Source organism: Numida meleagris, chromosome 5 (assembly GCF_002078875.1).
Source record: "Numida meleagris isolate 19003 breed g44 Domestic line chromosome 5, NumMel1.0, whole genome shotgun sequence".
NCBI lineage: Eukaryota > Metazoa > Chordata > Aves > Galliformes > Numididae > Numida > Numida meleagris.
Window position 1 is genome coordinate 20,862,341 of NC_034413.1, and position 25,275 is coordinate 20,887,615.

General features: G+C 44.0%; 1 protein-coding gene across 1 annotated transcript; it reads right to left on the bottom strand.

Moving 5' to 3' along the window:
• On the bottom strand, window positions 9,909-17,395 carry LOC110400599 (dual specificity protein phosphatase 13-like). The gene is made up of 3 exons (XM_021400602.1): window positions 17,208-17,395; window positions 16,317-16,537; window positions 9,909-10,153 (listed from the first exon to the last, which is right to left on the bottom strand). Exons 1-3 carry the CDS (start codon window positions 17,393-17,395, stop codon window positions 9,939-9,941), a joined length of 624 nt encoding a protein of 207 aa, XP_021256277.1. The 3' UTR covers window positions 9,909-9,938.

The window sequence follows — 25,275 nt, forward strand, 5'->3', positions numbered from 1 at the left end:
ACGACCAAGTGTTCTAAAAGAACATTCATGTTGAACACCTCATGTGAATGAAAATGAACTCAGAGTGATGGCAGCCCTGAGACGAACGCCCTGTGCCAGAGAGGAGCGTGCAGGGGGTGGAAGGAAACTCCCTGCTGCCAGGAGGGCAGTGGCAGGGGAAGGCAGGAGCAGCAGAACTGCAGGGTTGCTGGGTGGGTGGTCACTGGGAGGGGCTGAGAAATCTTTCCAGGAAAAGAGGACTTGTGTTCAAGATGCAGAACTGGATTTTTTCAGGAATTAGGGCAGGAATTGTTGTCTATTGCAACTATAGCTCATTTACTGTTAGAAAAGTAGTGTGTATAAACTGTACATAAAATTACTGCTAAGCATATTTCTGAATTGTCTTGACTTTTTCAGTGAGGTGAAGAAGCCTAGTTTGAGAGAAAGCTATGCTGCACACCGCAGATAAGTCCAGCTTTACCTATTGATTTATCTCTTTAAAAAAAGGAGGGGAAGAGGAGATGGGGGGAAACCAAAAGGAGGAAAATCTTGAAAGTAGAATACATCAAATATTGTTTCCTTGGAAACAAAAAGGAAGGTTACATCACAGGGTTCAAGGCTATAAATAGAAACCTAACAGTGCAGATGCAGAAGAACTCTTGTTCCTAGAGGGAAAATTTAGAAATGAGCATGACCTCTCTTTAGAGCTGCTGTCACAACGCAGTCGGCACAACCCGATCTGGAGGCCCAGCAGTAAATTTAGCTGCTGCTCTATGATGGTCTTCTCTCAATTAGCTGCAGCATTCAGTTCAGGGAACTGGTTCAGTTGGTGAGCAGAGGTGCAATTTTCAGGCTGCTATAAATACAGTCAGTGTCTCCAGAGCCCTGCTACACTGCAATGGCAGAAATTACTGCTAGTCTTCAGCTTGCACCCTAAATCCTTCAGGCAGTTGTGACAGGGCAGTGAAAACCTCAAGCCCTTATTAATGCTTCTGAAAAACAACCTGGGCAAAGCATCACCATGCTCATGAGCAACAGGCGAGGTGGGAGCTCAGGCCTTCAGACACCATGAGGTGTCATCTCTGGGCTGGCTCAGGGCACCTGTCCCTCATGGTTCCCTCTGCATTCTACCCCATTCCCTTCTCTTTGGTTGCCCAGCAGTGCAGTGGTTGTGGTCGGGACCAAAAGCATCCCTCAGCACCAGAGGAAGGTTTAGAGGAGAGCCTGGAGGGCTAGGGAGATGGCAGCTGTCCGAGCACTGCCCTGGCCGGCTGCTGGCTGGAACCCAGCTGGGTCACAGGGCTCATCTCACACCCTGCCAGTGTCAGGCCTGGGTTCTGAATCTTTCCTGAGTTATGGCTCTTGATGCCATGGATTATTGATACTATTAGCTGCAAAACCAAATAATGCTGTTTTCATTGTTACAAGTGTGTTCCTTCAGACAACATCAGTGTCCTTACTTTTAGGCAGTGGGTAACTTTCTCCCTGCTTTTACAGCCAAAGTCTTCTCTGAGTACATGTGTACCACGCTGCTGAAGGATAGCTTAAAAATTGGATGATTCACACATCATTGTACAGGTTAATGCAGTTGAATTTTCCATCTAAAGACCAAAGTCTCGCATAAACTGCATTATTATTTGGTCTTTCCAGATGTTAAAAAATAAATAAATCAATTGGTTACGGCTCTGTGAGTAAATGATTCCTTTCAAATTGAGACACGGGTTTGTTCCATCACTTTGTGTGTGGTAACACAGGGCCTGGTCAAATTTCCCCTGCCTCGTGGGAGTCACCTCGGTGTGAGTGACCTTAGCATGGCTGACAGCTCACAAAGTGCTGCTCCTCCCAGAAGCTGTCAGAGTGGGGCGTGGGCTGCTGGTGAGTGAAGAGCTTTGCTAAATGTCCCAATGTCAAGGATCTTCATAATGCTGTAATAGGTATGTATAGATGCACCCTTCCCTGGCACTGCTCACTTTAAGACACAGCCAAGTAAATGAAACAGTGCGTGCTCCCAGCTGCTTTAGCCCTAGGACATGTCTGTGGTGTACCAGGTGTCAGTGCTCTAGCTCTTGTTGCTTTTTCATGTCCCAATGTGGTGCACAATGCTAAATCTACCACAGAAACTCAGCTTTCCTTGGCAGAGGAGAGGAGAAGTAATATAAGTTCATTGTTCTTGTCAAGAAAATCATGAAAACAATGGACGTTAAGATAAATGATAATAAAAAGATCTCACACATTACAAAGACAGCCCTATGATAGGGAAGGATGGGTACAACAGATGAGTTCAGAACATCTGGTGCTGGCAGAGGCACAGGTCATGCTCAGGTGGGTAAAGGGGTGAGTTGTGCATGTGCCTGAGTCTAGCTGTGGTTTTGGAACCAAGTGGCTATTGCCATAGCAAACTTTATGATCCTGCTTCTGTACATCCTCAGTGCTAAAGGAAATCTGGATAAGGTTTAAACCTTGCAGTTTGTGTAAACCTTTACTTAAATCTTAAGATTTACATTGAAAAAAAATTAAAGATTTTGACATACTTTCCATGGGAAAAGTACTTGGGGAGTTGCTTTAACGTAAGTTTTCATGTTATGATGGTACTTTCTTTAACTTGCTTGGGTTTGCTGCTGTAATCTCTCATCTCTGTGAATCACTGTGCCTGCACAGTTGCTGTCTCTTCAAAATATCTGCTGTGTATTGAAAGCTGCTATGTCAGTGTGCACTGTTTTGCCAGTATAACCAGAGCATTCCAAAAGTGCTATGGGAGAACTACTAGAATATACAGAATATTTTAGCTTGACATGATTTTTTCCAAGTAGACACATTTTTTTTCTTTTTTTCTTCTTTTTTTCCTTTTCTCTCTCCCTTTTTTTTTCTTTCTTTCTTTCTTTCTTTCTTTTTTTTTTTTTAAAGCAAACCAGCATCTTTATTGGCAAGCAGGCATTTCTGGGCACTGGGATGACTGTCATCAGCGTGGCTAGACTGATAAAGATGTATTAGTATTCATCTGTTGAAAAGCTTTTGGATAACTGGCCAGATGGATTGTTATTACACTGATACTTGACATCTGATCAAAAGGATCTGGGATAGCAGAGATGCAGGTAAATTGACAACGTGTGTCTGTGGTGTGAAGGAGGATGGGTTAGAAGCTTGAGGACTTTGTGGAAGTGTTGTAGTGATCTTAAAACCAGGTTGTAAATATGTGAAAGCAGAACTGAGTCTAAACTACAATGCTTTATTTTATTTTTATTTTTCCCCACAAAAAATGACAGTAGGAAAAGACATCAGGTGAACTGTCGAGCTGTGACAGCTGATGTAAGGCAACTTTTGTTGGAAAACTCTTAAGTATGCCTTTCTGCTATTGCCCTCTCCCAGACACTCCCTAACTTCTTAAAAACCCACAGGCAGCTATTCTGCCTCATCAGATGATCTTTTAAATTTAAGCTGCTCTATTAGACATATGCCAGGACTATTTTCTTTGGTACAGTTTTCATTCCTTATTACATGTTGTCTCCTTTGATTCATTCAAATATGCAGGAAATGAAAAAGATGGTCAGCTTGATTAACAATCAGCTGTGTGTTCCAGTTGGGTATCAGCTGATTACATGCAGGCAATTAACAGTTCTATCCGAGAAATGTACTACATATCCTTCAAACGTGCACAGCTAGCAAGGCTGAGGTTCCACCCCAGGAGAGGCAGAGGAGAGCCACCAGAAGCCCTGCCTGGCAATGACAACATTTCTTCACAAGGGTAAACCTCTTGGCCAGGCAGTGTTTCCTGGTTATTTTTTCTTGCAGTCATTTTATTATTGCCCATTATAGACCAAACCTTTCAGAAATGTTCCTTGTATGGGAGGCCTGGCCAAGTCACACAGACTGGGACCTCCAGGCGTGGTCATCCGTACAAAAATGGTGCAGCCAATTGATAGCTGTATTTGCACAGACAGAGGATTAGAAATGCAACTCAGTGAATAGAAGAGAGGGTAAAAAGTAAATTTAATTGTCCAATAGCCTCTGATTAAAAATGCTGTTTCTCTCTTGTGAGAATGGCTAAGAAAAATATCTTTGAGTCCAGCCCTGGGATCCTGCTGTGTCTCTCTTGCAAATGAGTAATGAAAAGTGGCCATTCATTGCTGAATGATTATTTTTCCCCTTCAGTGGAGGGGGGGAGAAACCTCCAAAATCCAAGTCTTCTATGAGTCCAGCAGACTAAAAGCATCAGGAAACCTCTGGAGTGAAATAAAAAGTTATGAATGGAGAATAAAATATTGGTGTGGAGCGAAAGGGCTGTTGTGTATAAAGAGCAGATGGGAAAATGTTGGGTTTGAAGTTTAAAAGACAAGGATCTGAATCTCATTCAGTTGAGCAGGGGGGAAGTGGTTTGGGTTTCCTTTCCTTGGAGGTTCACTCCATTTGATGAATTGTCAAGATGTGCTATAAATGTTTAAGATTTATAGGAGAGGCTCCAAGTATTACTAATGAGCAGCTAAAAATAGGTATGATAGGAAAATATAAACTGACAAACAGATCATCCAGCGTAACAATAACTTCATGATCATGCAACTGTTGCCAACTGAAGATGGGAGACATGGCATGAAAATGAGCTTTTGTTTTTCACATCTGAAAGTTAAAGGAGTCAGAGTGGAAACAGATGTTCTCCAAAACAATGTGTCAGAATAACTCTACTAACAGCCAGTTGTCACCAGAGCTGAGGAAATAATTCCTTGCTGGCTGATAGTTTTCCAGTGATGGGTGGGGTTTCTGTGAAGCACTGATTTATTTATTTATTTATTTATTTATTTTTGTAAGCAACTTAAATGTTTTGGTGGAAAAATATCAATATTTCACTTCTTGCAGTTCTGTGCTTCTCAGGGTTTGGAATTCTCTTCTAAAAACTGTTGATTCTCAACAAGTAATCTGAAGGGATTTGGTGAATCGTTTTGGTTGTAAATTTTTGTGAATAGCTCATTGTTGATATTTAACATTAAACGAACTGATGAATTACAATATTGAAGAATTAGATGGCTTAGATGTTTTGTTTCATAAAAAGGGACTTGCAGAGCGCTGCTGTCCTTCAGAAGACAGAGGACATAACCACAAGAGTAGATTTTGCCTACTACCAAGCAACAAAGCCAGACTTGATCTTTTGTTTTTAGGGTCTGTCTGCTGAATGTTTCTCTTCTGTATGTTTTCAAATCATTGGTGACATGTGGATGATATGAACAATGATCGTTGATGACATAGTGAATCTTAGTCCATGCTTTGTGCTCACTGAATGCGCTGGAAGATGTCTGTGTTCATGAGGATGGTTGGCAACCAACAGCACCAGACTGCAGCAGGTAGAAGACCCCATCCCTTGACAAGTGGAATTTGTGTGAGGGGAGGCTCTGCCCACATCTTAGGAAGCAGAGAGATCAGCTGCTCAGAAATGTGGTTGAATCCCAAATCTGCTTTTGAATGTTACCTGAAGTTCAGTAACTGATAGTTCTGGGTTTTTTTGTTAATAGTCTAGAGTTTTGCTGTGCAGATTTTCTACTTTCTATTTTCTACTACTATAAAAATGTTTTTATTTGCAAGGGTATTTCCACTGGGAGATGCTTCGTCTCCAGGGTAACTTCTCCAAGAGTGGTTTTAAAAGTTGGTTTATGGAGAGTACTGCATCATGTTTTGCAGTTTTTGCAGTTTTCAAATGCTGCTTTAGACAGTAATTAAAAGATGTTATTCTTCTGATGCTATTTTTGCCCTGACTTGGCAGCCTCTTACTGTCTGAAAATTGGGCAGTCATACAGGTGTACCCAAGAATTTGAGAATTTAACTTAGTAATCAAATGAGAAAATATGAGATGGGACACCATGTGGCCACAACAAGGTGCTCAGTGACAGGGTGCAGAATGGCTACTGGCGAAGAAACAAGGAAAAGGATTGTTAAGAGAGTGACACAGGAATAAGGTTGCTTGAACAGCTGGGATTGTTGTGCATGAGGGTGACGGAGGGATGTTCTGAAGGCAGAAGCAGGAGGAGGAGAACCAGAACCAGCTCCTCCGCTAACATCGCTGGGTATTTTTAGGAGTGCTTCCTGAAAGTGCTCATGGTGTATAAACAGAAGAGATTCCAGGAGGCAGCAGCGAGGGGAGCAGTATAACTCAGTGATGCTTGTACCACAAATAGTACATTGCAAAGAGCAAATTGTTTGACTTTATTAGAACTGCAGCCTCCTGCAACAGATCAAGGGTCTAGTTTCTAAGCAAAATAATTGTAGCCTCAAGAAAGCTTAACTGTTGAAAGCCTTGCAGGGCATAGATTACTGTTGGATTTGGCTTCAGGAGTTACATATACTCCTTGGATGTCAGACAATGAAGTAAATTTGCAAAGCACAAGCTATTTTGAAGCCCCTCTCTGCAGCAGTATGTAGCTCAATCTTTGATCAGGAAAGATGAAATGGAAAATAGGAGGAAGATAGCATCTGGCAAGTGGGCTTAACAGTGCTTTGCAGTTTTGGAGGCGCAGTCAGGAGCCGCGCAGATCTCATCCCAGCAGCAGGGACAGGCAGCAGAAAGTCTCCCAGTCTAGGTGGCCAGTGCCAAAGTGAAAGCAGAAATGGGAGCCACTGATTCACATGGAACAAAGCAGTGTCATGCCGAAACATGAATTTCCTTGCACCTGCAAGGAAAAGGCTCTGAGCTCTGAGCTGTCACCACTCACTGTACCTGGACAATATCCTGGCTGGCACTTCTTTCCGTGAGAAACCTGTCCTTGGCAGCATCTCCTTCCCTGCAACTTGTTGAAAATTTCTGTCCTCTCTTCTCCTGGCTCTTTGCGGAGGAGATTTATGGTCCCACTTTCCTTTTACAAATAAAATCCTAAGTGCAAATCCAAAGGATAAATAATGCAGTGCAGACATGCCCACAGCAATACTCTCTGTATTTATCATTGCTGAAAGTCTGGGAGGAAAAGCTGCAGAAGGCAAGATATCTTAACTGAGAAAACTGTTCTCATGCTTTTGTGCCAATTCTGGAGGCTGGAGAGCAATCCTGCTGTGCTTTTCCCCAAACAACCTGCTGGAGCTCAGGCGAACTCCAGGTACCTTATCTGCGACAGGGGGCTAGGGCCACCAACCTTCTTCATGGCCTGCCTGGTGGGCAGGCAACAGCCCCACTGCAGAGCTGGGGCTGCTCCTTAACACATGGAGCAGAGGGTTTTGTAAATAACCCTCAGCATTTGCTCTGCACTGGCTGAGGAGTAGGCATGGAAGAGATGATGGCACAAATACCACTCTGCTCATTAATATGTCCAGTTTGCTGATCTGATCACTTCCCCCACCTGCAGTATCTACTGACACAGTTTGGGGCAGGGGATATTAAGTAGTGCACTGGACAAGTGTGGTTCTAGCTGGCCCCGAGGAGGACATACACCTGCAGGCTGGAAGTGAGATTCCTCCCTCCTGGCTCCTTGGCAGCAAACCTCACAGCTGCCCTCCAGGGTCAGGCTTTTGGCTGCTGGCTGGGACTGGCTGCTTGCCATGAGTCAGCAACTCTGGATCTGGAAGATGCAGCGCATGGTATACATGGAACCACACCCAGTATTGTTTGTATTTTCTTTGTCTTGGTTCCAGATGTAAATTTAAGAGACTTCTGCTTAACTAGAGCACAGGGGCAATAATGTACTTCACTGTGCAACTGATGATGGCTGTTGAGCTGTCACTGGCTGCTGAGCCTGGCACCTTGGTGCTGCTGCAGCCCTTGGTGGAGCTGTGTGTGTGAGGAGAAGTAATGGGTCACTCAGATGCTCTCATCTGCCTGGAGACAGAGAAACCCCTAGGAGATGGGGACATGCCTACCTCCCTCTGGGCTTCACAGCAGTGCTGTCACTGGTCCAGGCTCTTGCAGAAAGGGAAAACTTTGCCCTAGGGCTGGAAGCCTGTTATTGTCTTTGGTTCAGTGTTTTAACCTCTTGCCTCCTGTTCTTTTTTTTCTTCTCCCTTTCAGAGGAGCAGGCTTTCACTGCACACCTGTGACAGTGATGCTCATTTGGTGCTCCTGCCTTGCCAGTGCCCTGCCTCCAGCTGCACGCTGTGCGTGGCAGGGCATCTGGAGCACTCTCCGGCCAGCTGAAGCAGTCCCATAATGGCTACCAGGCCTCAGCTGATGTAAATTTAGGTTTGGTCTCTCCGAGGAGCTGTTCATTTTAAATTCCACCCTGCAACCACAGATGTTTCCAGACATGCAGCTCACTGGGAATTATGACCTGTCCTGATGGGCTCAATGCACAGAGATTTGGGACTGCTGTGTTTCACACACCCCTTGTGCTTTCATGTTGTGCCATTTGGCTCAGCACTGCCAGTGTTACAGAGAGCTGAAGGCAGTGTTTAGCAAGGCAACTGAAAAGACAGCTCACAAAACAGCAGCAGCGTGGGCTGGGTAACCAAGTGTCCCCCAGCAGAGCTTGGCAGAGCAGACCCATGTGCCAGGAGCGGCCAGCCACTGGGCGCACTGAAACCCAACCTCTGGCTGCAGCAGCCAGCGGGAGGCCTGTGAAAGCCATAACTTCACTGATTTTTCCATCATTAGCTGTGACCTCCCTCCTGGCCACTTACTCCAGTCTCAGAGGATGGGACCCATTCTGAGGGACAAGCCATCTCTGTTCCCTAAGAGGAAATTAGTCTCTAGCATTGCTTGCTTTTTACTTACTGTGTTTATAGAAGCAGAAACACCACCTGAATTTCTCCGTAGACTCTGCAGGGAAATCATGTTTCCATATTGCATTATGAGAAATGCATTTGAAGTGTGCTGTGCTCAGTTAATTTTTTTATGTATGGAGGCAAAAGAAACTTCAATTCAGAATGAGTATATGCTTCTGTCTCCATTCACCATCCCTAGTGCTATAAATATGAACTGCATGTTACTTTCAGAACTGCAAGCCTTTAAGACTTCTCAAGGGAAAACATCACACCAAATTAATCTGCCGTCAAGTGGAAATTCTATATTGTTTGCATTTGCCAATGTTCTGTATGTGGCTGTAATTGCACTGAAGCAAATATCTGCTTTGAGTTCTTCACAAGATTAAATGTGACCAATTGGGCGTAAAAGAGTAATCGAAATGCGGAGCTGTTACTTTGGGTTTGTTAGAGGCGTTGCTCATTTTTGCTCTGACATGATGACACTAGGCTCTGGCTTTCGATCGCAGCGGGAAATCCAGGCAACGCGATGTGAGCTGTGGGATGACCAGGAGCGGGACGTTCCCACCTGGCAGTGTGCTTGTGTGTGCCCTTTGCCCTGCCATGTCCCCTCCCAGTTTTGCAGTCCTATGGCCGATAGCTGTGACTTGGTGTGCATTGTTCAGCTGACACCTTCCTGCCAGTTCCTGAGGAGTGTGGGATCCCTTGCCCCATAAGTTTACTATAGATTGAAAGCTGGGAGGAGCTGTGACGGTCCCAGCCAAAGCCTGGCTTTGAGGGAGCCCCAGGCCTGGACTGTGAGGGACTTTGTGAGGGAGCCCCAGGCCTGGACTGTGTCACCATGTCAGCTCACCAAACCCCAAGTCCCGCCCTGTGCCAGCTGCATCTGGAAGGTTAGACTGCTTGAAAACCTCATCGTTTCTTTTTCTTTTTTTACTAGTTTAGCCATTTTCCCTCCTGCCATATAAATGCAATTACAAGCAAGTAAAATGTCTCTCCTGAAGTTGGCTGTGCTGCTTTTTAATTCTGCGTGAAAACCCAACTGCTGTCTGTACCTTGCACAGCAGGTTGTTAAAAAAGCAGGCCCAGGTGGGCAAAATTGCCGATCTGAATCCTTCTTTATTTTAGTTTCTTTCAATTAGTGGGCTTATCCAAAAAATACATTGCAAGCTCCAACCAGCTCTCCCCAGCAGAGTTTCTCAGTGCAGCTGCAGCAGTGTGCCCACAGTGTCCATGTGCCAGCCTCAGCTTGAGCCTGGTGGCAGGCCATGCTCCTGCTGCTGGCCGGCCCAGTGCTAGCATGCCCTGACTCCTCTATGCTTCTCCCTACCCAGCCGCAGGTCCAGCTCTCGCAGCTGCTCCAGGAAGCCGGAGTTGGGGCAGATCCCTCTGTGGGAGCGCACGGCCTGAATCGCGTCGGCAAGGGACATGTCCTCACAGATCATTAGGAAGGCGAGGACAAGAGTTGCGGATCGACTGATTCCCATAGCACAGTGGACCAGTACTTTGCCTGTGGAAAGGAAAGTGGGGCTTTTAATGGCTGGGGACAGAATGCATAACTATCTCAGCAATCGTGATTGCACTGCAAGTTTTGGGCTTAGCCTTCAGCCTGGTGGCATGTGGAGATGGCAGAGAAAAGCGTCCAGAGCTTTGCAGCCTGCTTCAGTGGAACTTGGGTCAGAAGTGTGAGCAGTGGGGCTATACAAGTGCCCCCTCTTTCCTCTGTGTGGTGTGCCCCTAGCCCCTGTGCCTAGCCTGGTGTCCCTGCTTGACATCCTCTTGTTTTGGGAGTGATGTACTAGCTGGTGAAGCTTCAAGTGAGACAAAAATATCCTTGTTGGGTGATGACATTAGATCCAGCCGAAAACCTCAAACTGATTGCCCCCGTCTCCCCGGGTGTTACTTCTGGGTATTTTGTGCACGGCTTTTCATCTTAAATCCCATTTTGTTTGTGACAGAGTGTTTATTTAGTAACTGCTGTGGTTCTGACTAATGATGATCACATAGCCACATGCTCAGAGAGCACGAGCATGTGTTGTAAAAACCTTCTCTGGACAGCAGGTTCAGAGAGGTGTTGATTCTGCAGCGTGTGCGACACTGCCACCTTTCATTATCCTGGCATGAGAAATCTGAGCTCAGCCCTAAAGATAGACATGTCTTCAGCAGAAATAAAAAGACAAATATAGTCTCTAAGGAAGCAGTGAAAATGGCTCTGGTGATAGCAGAGGTGGACTGGGCATTGAAACCTTTTGGGGAATGAAGAAGTCTTCTAATGTAATGTAAAATTCTGCAGAATTAGCAGATCAAGTGATTTTTGTTTGCATTTTCCCATTCAGATAGAGGTTCCCAGAATTTATTCATATTCTTTACAAAAATCTGACATTGTTGTTCAAGTTCAGTTATATCTGTCTGTCACTTCCATTAACCAGATGGGCATTCTTAGAAGTAAAGTCTACTTTTTGTGGGAATGAGGGGAAATGCTTTGCACTCTTGCTGAGAGATGATGATAATCTAAATTTTTCTCTAGTCATTATTTTCAACGTGCTGTGCTATCACTAGCCTTTCCAGCAATCTAGTGGGACCGTGTATGCTGTGCTATCTTCCTCAGAAGAAGCACTTCAGGGCACAATAACTCAGGTCTGAGAATTTCAGAAGATATAAAAGAGTCAGGAGCACAGCTTCTCTTTGGGAAATATTGGAAATAGGGCTAAGTCCAACAGACCTGTGGAAAAATCCATGCTTAAGTAGTTTGTAAAAGGCCCAGCTGAAAAGTAGTGGCAGTGACTGGGAAAACCCAGACACTTGCCCTTAGAGTACATCCGAGGCAACAAAAACCAAAGAGCAAGATGTTCTGAAAAATTTTCTTGGAATCGAAAACACCTCCTTTTTGTTGTTTGACAACTTGTAAGCTACCAGCATTCTGTGACTGAAAGAAAAATAATGATATTTATGGGTTTAACCACACCAGGAAGCAGGGTGCACAGAAGCACACAAAATCATGGAGGTGGCCTTGATGTTGGAATTGAGTTTGGTGCACTAAATAGTTTGAAACTCAATTGTAAACACTGGATAGGGCTTGCTGTTCTGAGCCTCCTTTCTGCGAAGTGGTTCTTGGGTCTCTGTTTTTAGACCCATAAGGAGTCTTCTGCCTTGGGAAGTGCTCAGCCCCACCTACAGTCTGGATCTGAAAACTGAGCTGAGCACGGGTACAGGTGCTGCCACTGAACATTGCCCAGTGTGATTTTTATGAGGACACAGCAGAACAAATTCCAGGGACCTGCTTGTACAGCCTGGCTTTACTCTCTGCTGGTTTATGTCCTAATTGTGTGTGAGACAAGGAAGTGGGGAGTAACAGAATATATAGATTTTCTTCCCTGCTTGTCTAGATTGTCTGCACTTCAGAAGTGTCCTAGCTGAGCAGCTTGCTTTAAAAGATGTCTCAGCGAGAGTCCAAACAAGCTGCAACTGTTGACCTCCGGCCCAGTTTCCGTGGCTCTCCAGTACACTGGTTCCCATGAGGGTGCAGGTATATCACCTCTTTTACATGTGCAATATCTATTCCACATTGTTAGCCTTTGTTTCACCACACAGGGAGGTTATGAGAAATGCTGGTACACTGACAATAAAATGACTGTTTGTTGCAGATAAATCAGTCATGTGAAATGATTTAATTAATGTAAAATTGCTCTAATGAAAGCAGATTTGAATTTACTATGTGATTATTTGTAGCAAACAAATTGAACGTTCAAGTTGAGTCAGGAAACAAAAGCTGTGTTGCTATTTAATTCTGTTTACGGGCTCAGAGCTGTGTCCCTGCGCTGTACATGGGTTAAGTGGCACTCTGAACTACCATAATACGCTGTGCCTGAGCAGTGCCCGAGGCACGTCTGACTGCAGCCATCTCGATACTGGAGCACTGTGTGAGCCTCCTGCAAGAGGCAGCTGCCTGCGCCATTCAAGCACCAGGCTGGGCTCCTGGGTGGCTGCTGGAGCAGGGCCTGGAAAGCAGCGCTGGGAGCAACTGTGAGCAGCCTTCACAATGGCCATTGTGATGCCTGTCTGTCATGGGGTGGGTAGGGAGGTTATAACCAGATCTTCTGCCCCACAGAATCTATGCCACAAGCTGAGGTCCTCCAGCTTTGCCTTCCCGGCCTTTGTTTTGCACATAAAGTACTAAGAGAAGTTGGACCAATCCCACATGAGAGGGCCGTGTTGCAACCTTCTCTCAGTGAGCGTGTAACAAGATCCCTTAGGAATAATGGGATTAACTGAGGAGAAGAGGGGGCACTTAGCTTCCAGGATTCTTAAATCTTGCAATCCTTATTTGAAACGTTGCGTCGCGCATCTCAAGCTACTCTTTGCAGAGGCAGACAATGGCTGTCATCTGGCTGGGATTTGTGCAGAACAATAACACTTGGTTTTTAACAACGGATTATGGATATTGTATCCAGCTCATGCCTGCTGTAACTCTACTGACATCAAAGGGTTTGCAGTAGGGATAAAGTTTGCACATTCAACTTTGTTGGCCAAATTCAAGTTGGGAAATTCAATGTAGTTGAACAAATTAGCCATTAAAGTACATAATATCTTATTGTCCTTCTGCTGCTCGGCGTTAACTGAGCTAAATGTCCTGAACTAGCCCTTGCTTCCTTGCAGGATAGATTTTATTTGGCTCCAGACCAGGCTCCAGCTCTGTCATCCCGGGTGCATGCCCCAGCTGCCCTCACCCCTTTGGGCCCAGCAGAGCCATGCTGCCTACTCAAAGCAGCTCTTCCTCCTCCACCACAGTTCTTTCGTCTCTTGCTATGTTGTGCCTCTGTGCTGTAGCCCGGAGCATGACCAATTGTCTAGTTCTTCATTTATCTATTTTCTCATGGCTGCAAACAGGAAGAAGTCTGAGGGGAGCTGTAAGTGGCAGCGTGCCCCTTCTGCTGAGGCCTGGTGGAACAGGTTGGGGTTGGCACCTGCTGGGGGCAGTGGCAGCATGAAGTGATGCCTGTGGAACCCTTGTGGCAGAGTTGAGAGTAGACTCTTTTCTCCTCAGTTGAGCTTTTTTCCTAACCAATGAACAACAATAGCAATTAAAAAAAAAGGAGAGAGAGTTTGGCTCTTAGTTTGCCCCAGTGATGTGGAAGAAGGGAAATGCCTTGGGGAGAGTTTACCATTCTGGTAAATTAATGAATGGCTTTAACCTGCCCATTTTAAACATGTTTGGAGGTCAAGAAAAGGATGAGCTTGGGAATTCTGTTTGGGAATCTTTCTCTGTGCACAGTGCTGGTGTGATAGTTGCCATGGCATGCCTTCATCTCTGTACTCAGTTCACTTTTCCTTCCCCTTTTGCTCCACTCCCAAAAAATGCTAACTGCCCAGCTGTCTGTGCAAAGGGGCAAGATAGATACTGGTATCACCAAAGACCTGTTTAGTTAAGATAGAAATCTGGAATAGGTAATAGCCTTAAATGAGTTCTCAGTCAAACAGAAGTACCTCATTACATCCTGAATTTAATATGAACAGGCCTCTTGTCACCTGGTATAATTTTTTGTTCAGCATCACTGCTTACAATAAATGCAGCTTTTTCTTCTTCTAAATGATGTGAATAACAATCCCCTCCCTGTCTCATCCCTTCACAGGTCATGGATATTTAGCTGCTAAATTTCTGTACCTCAGGAAATTATGCTTTTAGAACATCTTGTTTATATATTTTCCAAACTGTTGCGCTTTCCTTGAAATGATGAATGTCAGCAACAGCTGGACTGTATATGATTGAATTTCACCTTGTCTCCATTCCCAGAACCCTGCTTCCATATGGAGTTCAGTAAAGCAGTATCTAAAAACGCAGGAGTAGGGATAAATAGGCACTCTAGAGATGATGAGTTCATTGTGTTTGCCTTGAGCACTAACTTGTTCTGATAACTTCTAGTATTTGGGAATGCAGAACACTGCTTTTGTTTGCTTTTGTGGCCACCATGATTCATCTGTTGTTTTCTGTCTTTTGTCAGTCCATTTGGAATTTTTTTAATCTCATTTTGCACACAAATGAAGAGATTTGGGATCTTACTTTTCCCTGGAGCACCACCAATAATGACTTCACTTGTAAATAGTATATGCTGTAATAGGCATGGGTGCAGATCCAAGTTTCCCAAGTACATTAGTGGTTTTGAAATCTAAATGCAGCCCTCAATTTCACAAAGGCAAATGCTTTCTATTGGGATGGATTATACCCTCCAAGCAGCAGTAAACTCCTGTGTCCAGCACAGAAGTGCATTGGGTTCTGTTACTATGTCTTCTTTTCCCAGTTTGTACAGTGTAGGTCTCTAGGTGTGTAGATCAGATCTACTCAATCACCAAGCTGGGCAGTTAATGTTTTAGGGCCCTCATTAGTATTTTCACAAAATAGCCTGCTGTGTGCATAACTAACTATTCTCTTGCTACTGTGAAGACTTGTCCTTAACATTCAGGGTTCCCACCAGCTCCAGGCCTCTGGCATTGTACCTGGACAGTGTTGAGCAAGTCCAAAGATATTTCCAGTTATCCTCTTATCTCCAGGTTGCTCCCTAGCAACAGCGTGGTGTTATCTCCTCACTGGTGCTGTTGCTTAGGCACGCTTCTACCAATTTGCTTCCTAGCAAGTTCTTCCCTCTTTTGTGTTCACAGGGCTTCTGCAGACCGTTAGCATTACAATGTTTTTACCTAGCTCCAGCTTTTATTTTAAACCCAATCAGTAATTTGGCAAGATCATGTGTACGCATCTCCCAGAGCTCAGGACATCCACATGTAGGTAGTAAATTATGCCTGCTCTTCTGTTGTCTTTTGCTGTAGAGATGTTGAATAGCACGAAACACAGGAAAAACCCCTCTGAAAGCTCATTCAGTGTACCCTTCCCTGTTTTACCTTCAGAGAAAAAAAGCATCTTTTCAACTGTCTTTTAGCATTTTCTTCCTACTTGTGCAAATACAAAGACATAACACATAAGCTGTAGGAGGCTTACACCAATATACAGTTTTTGAAACAAGCAAACAAATCAAAGCAAAACCCACCTGTATGACAGCCTGCCCTCCAGCCTTAGAGGACTTGCATGGCCCAGGGCAGGCTGTACCAGGAGCTGTTACCAGGCTGGTGAGCAGCGTGTTCTGGAGGGCAGCACAGAGGCAGTGGCAGCTGCTGCCCTGGGGCAGCTCAGTGTGACTGAACAGCTCTCAGCTGTGCCCACATTCCTGTGCTCTGGATCTGATGAACTGTTCTGCTCTGAAGTACAGCCTGGGCTTCCTACCCCAAGTCACTGTGGAATCGGGGAGGAATCCTGGCACTAACTCATTTGTTTCTGAGCAGGAATCTCTAAAAGAAGAGTATGAGAGCAGTACTAGAGGACTAGAAATAAATTTCCAGAGCAGTGTGAGTTTATTTCTATTCTTCCCTGTATGGGGTAGTGATTTCAGTAACAAGCTACGTATTTTCTCTTTACAACTAACATCATCAACTTTGCAAGCCTTGCTGTGGGAGTTTGGGAGCCAGGCGTGATGCTGCTTGCTTTGTGTTTGCTTGCTTTGGGATTCTTACCCCCATCTGCAGGTGGTTAGTTTATGCCAAGTACTACTTGTTAACTCACCCTACTTGGCCAAGCAGCACCAAGAAGCATGCTGAAGGTATGTCATATGCACAGATGGTCTGGTTACCTCTTGGGGAATTCAGTGCAGCTCTTATGTATCGAGCAACTGGGTAGAAGTAAATGCTGAGGTCAAAGTTCGGGTTGTCCTCTGCTTCTACTCCATAGTACTCCACAGGAAGGTCTTTGTAGAACTTGGGCCCGGTGTCGAGGTGGAAGCGCCCAGCAGCAGCATTCACAATGTGGGAGATGCCCATTTGGCTCAGCTGTGCTTTGTCACGAGCAACATACCTGGAGGAAGAAATGTGTTTTTCATTCTCCTGCTGCATTGTGGTGCAGTATAAAACACATGACTGCTGGTGAAGTTTATTAGAAAGTGATGAAGTCATACAGGCTTTTTCCTGAAATGATGATTAGGTCTAAAGTGTCCACAAAAATGTTTCACGACAGAATTGGATTTTTAAGAAACTGGCTCTTAGATTTCCTGCATTTTCCACCAAAGATCCCCTTAGATTCTTCTCAGCTGAGAAGGTTGTGGTAGTGGTATATTTGTGCGCAAGCTGAAAGTTTTCTGATTTGCTGAGCATCCATCAGTTCTGGGACTGATGTCATCTGGCGATAGGAAGTAAGTACCAGGGGGTCCTGTTTGGCATTGCTCTGGTGTGAGCGCTGCAGTAGTGATGCTGTTACACCACTAGGCTGTGGCACCGTGGGTCTCCTGTGGTAATGCAGGGGGAGCAATTAGGAAGGGGAGTATTCTTCTGGAAGGGAATGCTCAAGTTGCCTTTCCTACGTGCTGTGGTATCCTAAGCAAGGTTCAGCCTCGCTCAAAAATAGGACTTAGTCCAAAGGGTCCCCAAATTAGTACCTAGCTCTCTCTTTAAAAAGAGTGGAGGATTTATGCAGGGATGGGGTGGGGGCTAAGGGTTTAATCAGCACCTTCAGCCCATCCCTCTCTTACAGGTCTCCCACGTAAAGGTTTGGCCAGACTTCATCCACGTGCCCCCTGGGGCGTGCGCGTGTCCAGAGCAAGCGCTGCAGCTCCTCCAGGGATGGGGTGTCTCCCCTCTGCCCTCCCCGTGCGCGGCTTGAGGCTCTTCTTATTGTGGGACGCAGCAGGTCCCTGCCACACAGTGAGTCCCAGGCCATCCTGAAAGGTGGAGGGAAACAGTTACCGCCAGCCAGACATTTCTGATGTAGTGCTCTTTTCTTCTCCTCTCCACTTACCCCCTCACCAAATTTGCCCTGGGTTGCAAGGATGGGCTCTTTGGGGTTGTAAATTACCTCTTTCTTCCATGTTTCTCGATTAATCATTGCAGAGGCCATGACTGGTCTTTGCAAATGTTGCTGCTATCTAAATTATGACAGTTCAGTGGCTCATGTACCCCCATGTTGTGGTTCAGACAATGCCTTTGCAGCATATTCTTCTAAAACAAAATTTTATGTCATTATGGCAAGTTGGAAGCTAAAGCTTTTGCAAACTACTATGCTCAGGGCCTCTGGGCTTATTTTGACCTGACTACTTGACCCTTTTTTTTTTCCTTTTTCTTTCAGATGTGTCAAACAGTTCATTAAAACCTTGTGATTATATTTTTTAAAGGTTTTTTCTTCAGTCATAAAAACTTTCCCACTTCCTATTTGGAATTCTGGGTCCTGCTGTTACCACAGCAGTACAGCCCAGTTCTTGATATGGCAGCGTGAGAGTTCTCCTGCTTTTAATGGAAAGAGGTAATGCTATGGAAAATGTATTGTGTAAGAGTAGCTGCTCAGCGGGAAAAGAAAAAAAGTTACCAATTTGATATGCTGTGCTTTTCCTTCAACCATGCAACTAGAAATTGCTTATATATACTTTATCTGATTTGACTTTTATAATTTGCTTAACCAGCTGAACTGAATTGAATGGAATTGGTCATGCAAGATCTTGCTCTCTAGCTAACTTTGAATTGTCTGCTTCAGTGCAGGAAACTCTGTAATGAATATTTTGGTTTTTTTTTTCCAATGGTACCTGTGTGCCACGCTTGCTTTCCTGATGACAAATGCTCATGGTAGAAAGAGTCCACATGAGTAAGTTATAGTGATTCTTGCTGCTATTCGTATAGGCATTCACATGTGGTTTTTTGTAGGTTCTTTTTTTCATTCCTCTGTTTTCTGCCCTCTCTAATAACTCTTCCATTTCTAATCTTGAAATACAGACCTTAATACTTTATTTACATGGAGAAATTTAATTTTTCTTTCTTTTTTTCTATTTCTTTTTTAGAAATCAATCTGTTTCTGGAATTGTTCTATTTTGATGCGGTACTCTTCCTCTGAAAATAGTAGTTCCTTGTGTTAGCTGCAGATTTTAACTGTTGGGAAGATTTTAGAAGAGAATAGATACTGTATTTTTACAGTTTCTATATTTTTCTGTTCTAAGAAATTTTCTTTAAAAGAACATTTTTGTGTTCTAAAAATTAGTCAAGCATCCATATTACAGGGGTACCACAAAGTCTGTCAGCTCAGGGAGCTTTAGACCAGGAGCATGTGTCTAGACTTGGATGAAGTTGTAGTCAGTGAGTCAAAATCGTGTTCTGCCACTGAATGTCCTTTGTATAAATGACTAGACAGGTGGTGTGGGGTAAAACATTCCAGGACAGCAAACCTGAGACCTTCCATCTTTCTGCTGAACAGTTCTGTCATGCACAAATAGGCTGTACTCATGTTTAAGCACATCCATTATTGAGAACTTCTTTCCAAACAATGTTACCTGTGGTGAAATATTTTCCTGGTAAGGCTCATTCACTAGCCATAAGTACACTTTTTTTTGTAATGTTATTTGATCACATCTATCTTTACACCCACAAAGACAATGGATGTCAGGGGGAAGTTCTTTACCAAGAGAGTGGTGAGGTGCTGGAACAGGCTGCCCAGTGAGGCTGTGAATGCTCCATCCCTGGAGGTGTTCAAGGCCAAGTTGGATGGGGCCCTGGGCAGCCTGGTCTAGTACCAGATCTGGAGGTTGGTGGCCCAGCCTATGGCAGGGGGTTGGAACTTGGTGATCCCTGGGGTCCCTTCCAACCCAAGTTATTCTATGATTCTGCAATTCTATGAAAGACAGAGAGGGGCTGAAGGCCAACTTGCTTTGGGAGCTCATTGCACCTTGGTTTTAATCTACTGTTTTGCTGAAGGAGAAATGGGATAACCAAATCCCTGTTCCCAGAGGCAAAAGAGGGAAGCAGTGACCACAGTGACAGTGGTGGTTCACCAAATGCTGACCAGAAGCCACTCATCCACTGTGCCCTTGGGTTGATTTGCCTCGCTATCCCACTGTCAAGGGGGCACCATGTTATTTCAGTACACCTCCTGCCACCCTCATAGTCTGCCTTGTCCTCTTAAATACCGTAAGTTTTCACTAAATAACAGAGTTCCCAGGATGGTCTCATATTGTTCGTATTACAAAGAGCTCCACTCCAGAATGTGCTCCCCTCCTAAAATGTGCGTATCATCTCCAGTGTCAGCTTTTACTGTGAAAACAAAAGCAGATGTTCTTGCCCATTTCAGATGGCTTTATGCAAGGCGAAGCATGAAGGCATTCCCATGCTGGAACGGAGATTTGCCATCAATTCTGATAGCTGCTTTGGCACTGGGCACCCCAGTGCCTCAGTGCCAGATGTGCCCTGGCCTGCTGCTGGTCATCTCGGACACCTGTGTGACTCTTCTGCTCCCACACAGGAGGTCTGAAGCAGAAATGGGACTCGTATTTCCTGTGTCCTGACCACAGGGCCATCTGCCAGCTCATTAAATGCTTTCAAGAATAACAGCCTCCTCCAGTCTTTCCCACCTCATAATATCTGCAGCAAATGTTCCCCCTTTTTTGATGTATCTCTTTCCTTGCAGTGTGGCTAATGACCACTCTAGGCACTTCTCACTCCCTGTAAAGTTGCTTTCAACTGTTTCATTTTTTGTTTTTTATTTACTGTTGCCTGTTATCCATTCCCTTGCCCTTTCCACTGCATAAATACCTCAATTTTCATGTTACCTGGCCTCAGAGGACTGGAGACTGCAGTCAGCCCCACTTTCCTAAGCCTCCCATGAGCAGAGAATGACAGGGCACTGCCCCAGAGTCCTAGTAACGTCATGGTGTTAGCACAGCCCTTACAAGAACTGTGCTTTCCAGATCCATAACCCCATCCTTGTAACAGCCCAGGGGGACAGCTCTGAAGTACAGCAAACCTTAGGAGAACTGCCCTGCTGGAGATTTCTTTAAAAGTAGTCTTTCTAGAAGTGAACATAACTGTGTAGACTTGGCAAGAGGAGGCAGTGTGTGCTTTGCTTACTGCGTGGATTCTGAAAGCTGTGGAATAATGGTTTTCTTTGTAAGGCGGGCATGCTGCTTTGGAATTGTGCTGGGTTGACTTTCAGCTTGTGCTCACATTAATCCTTTATTCTAGCTAAGGAATTTACTCTTGTTGATATACTGACATGAATGGCGGAAGTTGTGTATGAAACTTATTCCTTTCGCAATCTTGTCACATTTGTTCAACTGGAGAACAGAATCAGTTCATGTAAACTTTATGTCCAATAAAAGCTGAGGACTAGAGTTCAAATTTCAAATGCGAAATAATTGGAACTAACAGGCTGTGAATGATTCAAAAGCAGTGAAGTCTCTGTAGGACTATTCAGCTAATATGCTGAATAATGAATGCTCTGGAAAAAAAAAAAAAAACATAGCTATCCAGAGAAAATTTACAGACAGGAAAACTAGGCTTTTTTTTTTTTTTTTTTGAATAAATGACTGCTCAGTTCTAGCACCAGTCCAACATTTTAACTCACTAATTTTATACATGCAACTGTCATTTACTGAAATGCACATATTTAAAGAAAACAATGATACAAATAAAATTGTGTAATGTTTTCTAAGGAGCATGAATAGATTAAAACAAATGAGTATGAAAGGAAAATGATTATATGTAATAATGTGGTTCTTCATTTTAAAAATGTTTTTAATGATTCTCAGCTCAATTTCTCTATATTCTTTTTTGTAAGGATTTGTTTCTGTGAAGTGTTGCATGGATGAGCAATACAGTTTTAAAATGCCTGTTTCTGAATGATAATCCTGTGAAATGTTCCTGATCTTTGCCCTACTAGTTTTGTACTGCAGTAATTATTCAATAACAGAGGAGAAATTTTTCCATTATATTTAGATTAATTTTGAATTGGTTTGTACTACAACTGTAATTTTAGCTGAACTGTATAATAGAATTTCCTTAATTATGAATAAGAGGAGAATTGCAATCAGAGGCCTATCACAAAGTAAAGGTCATTTGGATGATCTAGTGACCTATATGTGAGCCATGCATGTCACCTTGCCATGCCCCTATCTATTAGCCCTTATCTGAAGGCCACTAGTGGCTTTGCCACAGTAAGACCAAGAGAACAGCCGGGTCAACAGTTTGTTATGCTATGTGATGTATATAGAATATCCCGGGAAGAAGATAAAAGTGGTCCTGTGAGGTCAGCGAGAGTATCTCTGCTGCCTCTTTAGGCTTCCTCTCTTTCCCTCAGTGGATGCCTCTTTTGGCTGCATATATTCTGGATGTTTTTGTTTAGTTCACTGACTGCAGCCTTCTCTATAACTCAGTTGGTGGCATTCAGTGCCATGCTGAGGAGAGAGCCTTCAGAGACTGATCCCTTAACAGGTGCCTCAGTCCTTGGAAACATGTCACCTTTATCCGATTTTCCAGTACCACGGCATTTAATAAGAACAAACTCAAATGCCAGTGCAATTTGACCATTTGGCAGTACACTGGTACGAGATCAAGATGAGAGGATGATGTGAAGGCTGAGCTGGGGCAACATGAAACTCTGCAGCATGATGCTGTGGTAAGTCGGGAGGGAAAAACAACTCTCATGTGTAGGATATTTAACTGGTGTCCTAGTAGAAAGCCCTTATATCTTTTGTTTTTCCTTCCATTTTTCCAATGCCAAGATAAAGGAGGGATTTTAGTTCTATATAAGAATGTCAATGCTCATGTTTCAATGATGTATGCAGTATTTTAATCATCCTAGTCATTGTACTGGCTTTTGTGTATGGGTAGAATGAAGCTGTTCTCCCCTAGCTTTAGTAGGAATATTTTTACATTTTTAAATTCTGAGAACAAAGTGCCTTACATCCTGTTTTTTCTCAAGCTGGTATGTGCTGTAACCTTGTCATCTCTGAAGATATCAGTGTCTGCACTTCAGATAGAGTGATTTGTGATGGTGAAAGACCAGACAGAAGCCCAGGGCTTGGCCAAAGCAGGTCAAGTCAAGTTCATGCCTATCGTGTATTCAAAAGCCATAAATGTTTCTCAGAAAGCCTATCCCTTGGAAAGATTCCTCCAAGATAACATATGTTTGAGAAGAGGTTTTGTGTTGCTGCATTTCTGCACAAACGACAAGTATTACTGTCATCATTCTTTCTTCCTTGGTGTTTAACCTGATAGTCTCACTGGAGTCATAATTTATCAATTGCTAGGAGCACTACAGGATATAGATGGTATGAATCAAATACAGCAATGACTGAGGTAGAGCTGGCTGGACATGAAAGCTGCGATAGAGGCAGTTTCCAGAGAAGCTCAAGGTATTTGCATTGCCAACTGTTTGTAAGAAAATCTCTCCAGCAGCTGGAGGATGTAATCTGAACAGCACTTCCAAATTTAGTAGAGGCTTCCAGAGTGACAACTTTAACCCAGCCATACATCGAGGTGTAGGCCACCACTTCCCTTGGTGTGACTTGGCAAATCCATTTGGATGCCTTGCTCTCAGTGGACCATGCAGAGCTTGTGTCAAGGAGCAGAATAGCTAAGTTGATCACAAGAAAGATGAAAACATCCACTTGTTCCTCCACTCAGTAGCGCACTGGTACCAAAGCCCTAGTCCTGACTGGAGAGGAGTTGTGACACCTCCCCTTTTTCCAAGTAGGACTTTCCTCTGTGTGACATCCAGGGAATCAGCAATGTTATTTCTGACACAAAGCACTACTGAAATATAAGGAAGAAATTAATCAACCCATTCTGATTCTCATATATGTTGATTTTACCACAACTTCCACTGATGTTATGGGTAGCCAGACCTTAGAAGCCTCAAAAATGTCTGTCTCATTTTTTCGTAGCAAGCTTGTGAGCCAACCAGCAGGGCTCAGATCTGCTGCTCTTGGCTGTCTCAGGATGCACAGCAGTGCTGAGGCCTTGGGGCAGGGTGGCCTCATTCTCTCCTATGACTGGAGTATAAAATATTCTCTTGTCATCAGATGGTTAGTAGGCTTATATTTACCAGCCCTGTGTATGGCTCCTGACAGTGGCTTAGACAGAAGCAGTCACCCTTTCACAGACAGCAGTATTTACACCAAGTGTGTAAAACCTGCCCACCTATTGATTTTGTTAATTTTTCTCCATCTTGTGTATGTATTTTCTTTATTCTTTAGCCACAGGAAATCGTCTTGGTAGAGATATTGCCCACACTGCAGCTTTGACTGGGTAAAAGAGAAATGAAAAATACAGGCAGCTAAATAGATTTTCCCTGACTCACCCCTTGCTCACTGAATGGAAAGCCAAGGACTTTCTGGACACAGTTGCATTCTTGTAATATAAATGGGATTTTAACCGTGCTTCTGAGTCAGAACAGAGACAAGTGTGGGCATATGGAGTATGCTTCATAGAAACTGGTGGTGGCTGATTGGTGACAACACCAGCAGGACTGCACAGAATAAAGAAAGGATCTCATCCACCCCAAGTTCAGTGAGGAAGATCTGGAGAAACAAAGCTCAGAACAATCCCACTGATATCAACAAGTCTTTGAGCAATCTTGTAAGGCAGCCTCAGTATGGAAAAGAAGGTTCCAAAACTTGGAAACAAATTTATTGTGTCAAGGTAAACATGAAAGAAATGTCTGTTGAGTAGGTGCTGAATTAAGATAGGTGCTAGAGGAAAGTAAACAGAGCCTATGTTTGGGACAGGGACACACCTGGGACATACCTGCAAGCTTTACTTGTGCAAACCATCCCTCTGGCTTCAGTGAAAATTGTGGGGACTCAGGGTTTCAGAATGGGGCTTATCCTCTACTTCTTAGTAAGTTTAGGACAAAACAGCCTAAGAAAATTCTTCTTTATTGGTTGTGACTTTTTTGGGCCTACTTCATTGTAAAGAATGACCATGGAGAAGCTGGCAGAAGGTGTGCACACAAAAATCAGTTTTCCTGGCTTCTTCACTACTGAAGCCTGGATATAGTTTGTTGTTGAATTGAACCCTTTATTTACTAGTTACAAATTTTATGCGCCATTTTAATAATGTGCATTTTAACTATTTAAAGCTGCACATTAAACAAGCCCAGACACTGTGTTAACAGTCTGCATGTTATGGTATATTTTTTGTAACTGCTTGTTATAGCATCAACTATTAAGGATTTATTACTAGTGCATTTTAGTTGGTTCTTTACAGTCATTTAATTACAGCCATCTAGCAATCGTTACATAAATATGCATCAAGAGCAATAACTCCAGTGTAAGGTGACCCAAAAGGCTTTTACCTGCCAAGACCAGGGTTCAGGCCCTCAGGTGGCAATGATGTCACCAACACGTGCAGGGAAACACAAACATTTAAAGCTGTGCAGGGAGCTGTGTTCCTCCCTGCTCTAGGTGTTCATGAAGTCGTCAGCTGGAGCAAGAGCTCTGCAGACCTCTAAGGACCTAAGCTTAGCTCTTGGCAGGCAAGCAAAGGAAAGTCAGTTCCCCTCCAGCCTGAGTCCCAGCAAAGATGTGTAGATTTTGGCTGTGAGCACAGAAGTTGAGCTGCAAAATGGGCCCTGTGGAGCCCCTTGGTACTCCTGATGCTCTCAGTGCCAAATGCATCCTTATGTCCATGAACCCAACCTGATCTGATCTGATAGACAATTGGACATGTTGCATCTGACTCAAAGACAGCAGCAAAAGGCAGGTCCAAAATGCATCTGCCACCTCCCTGTGCCACTGGTCACTGCAGCAGCATGGTCTTGTCTGAGAGGCCTTTCAGCTCCTT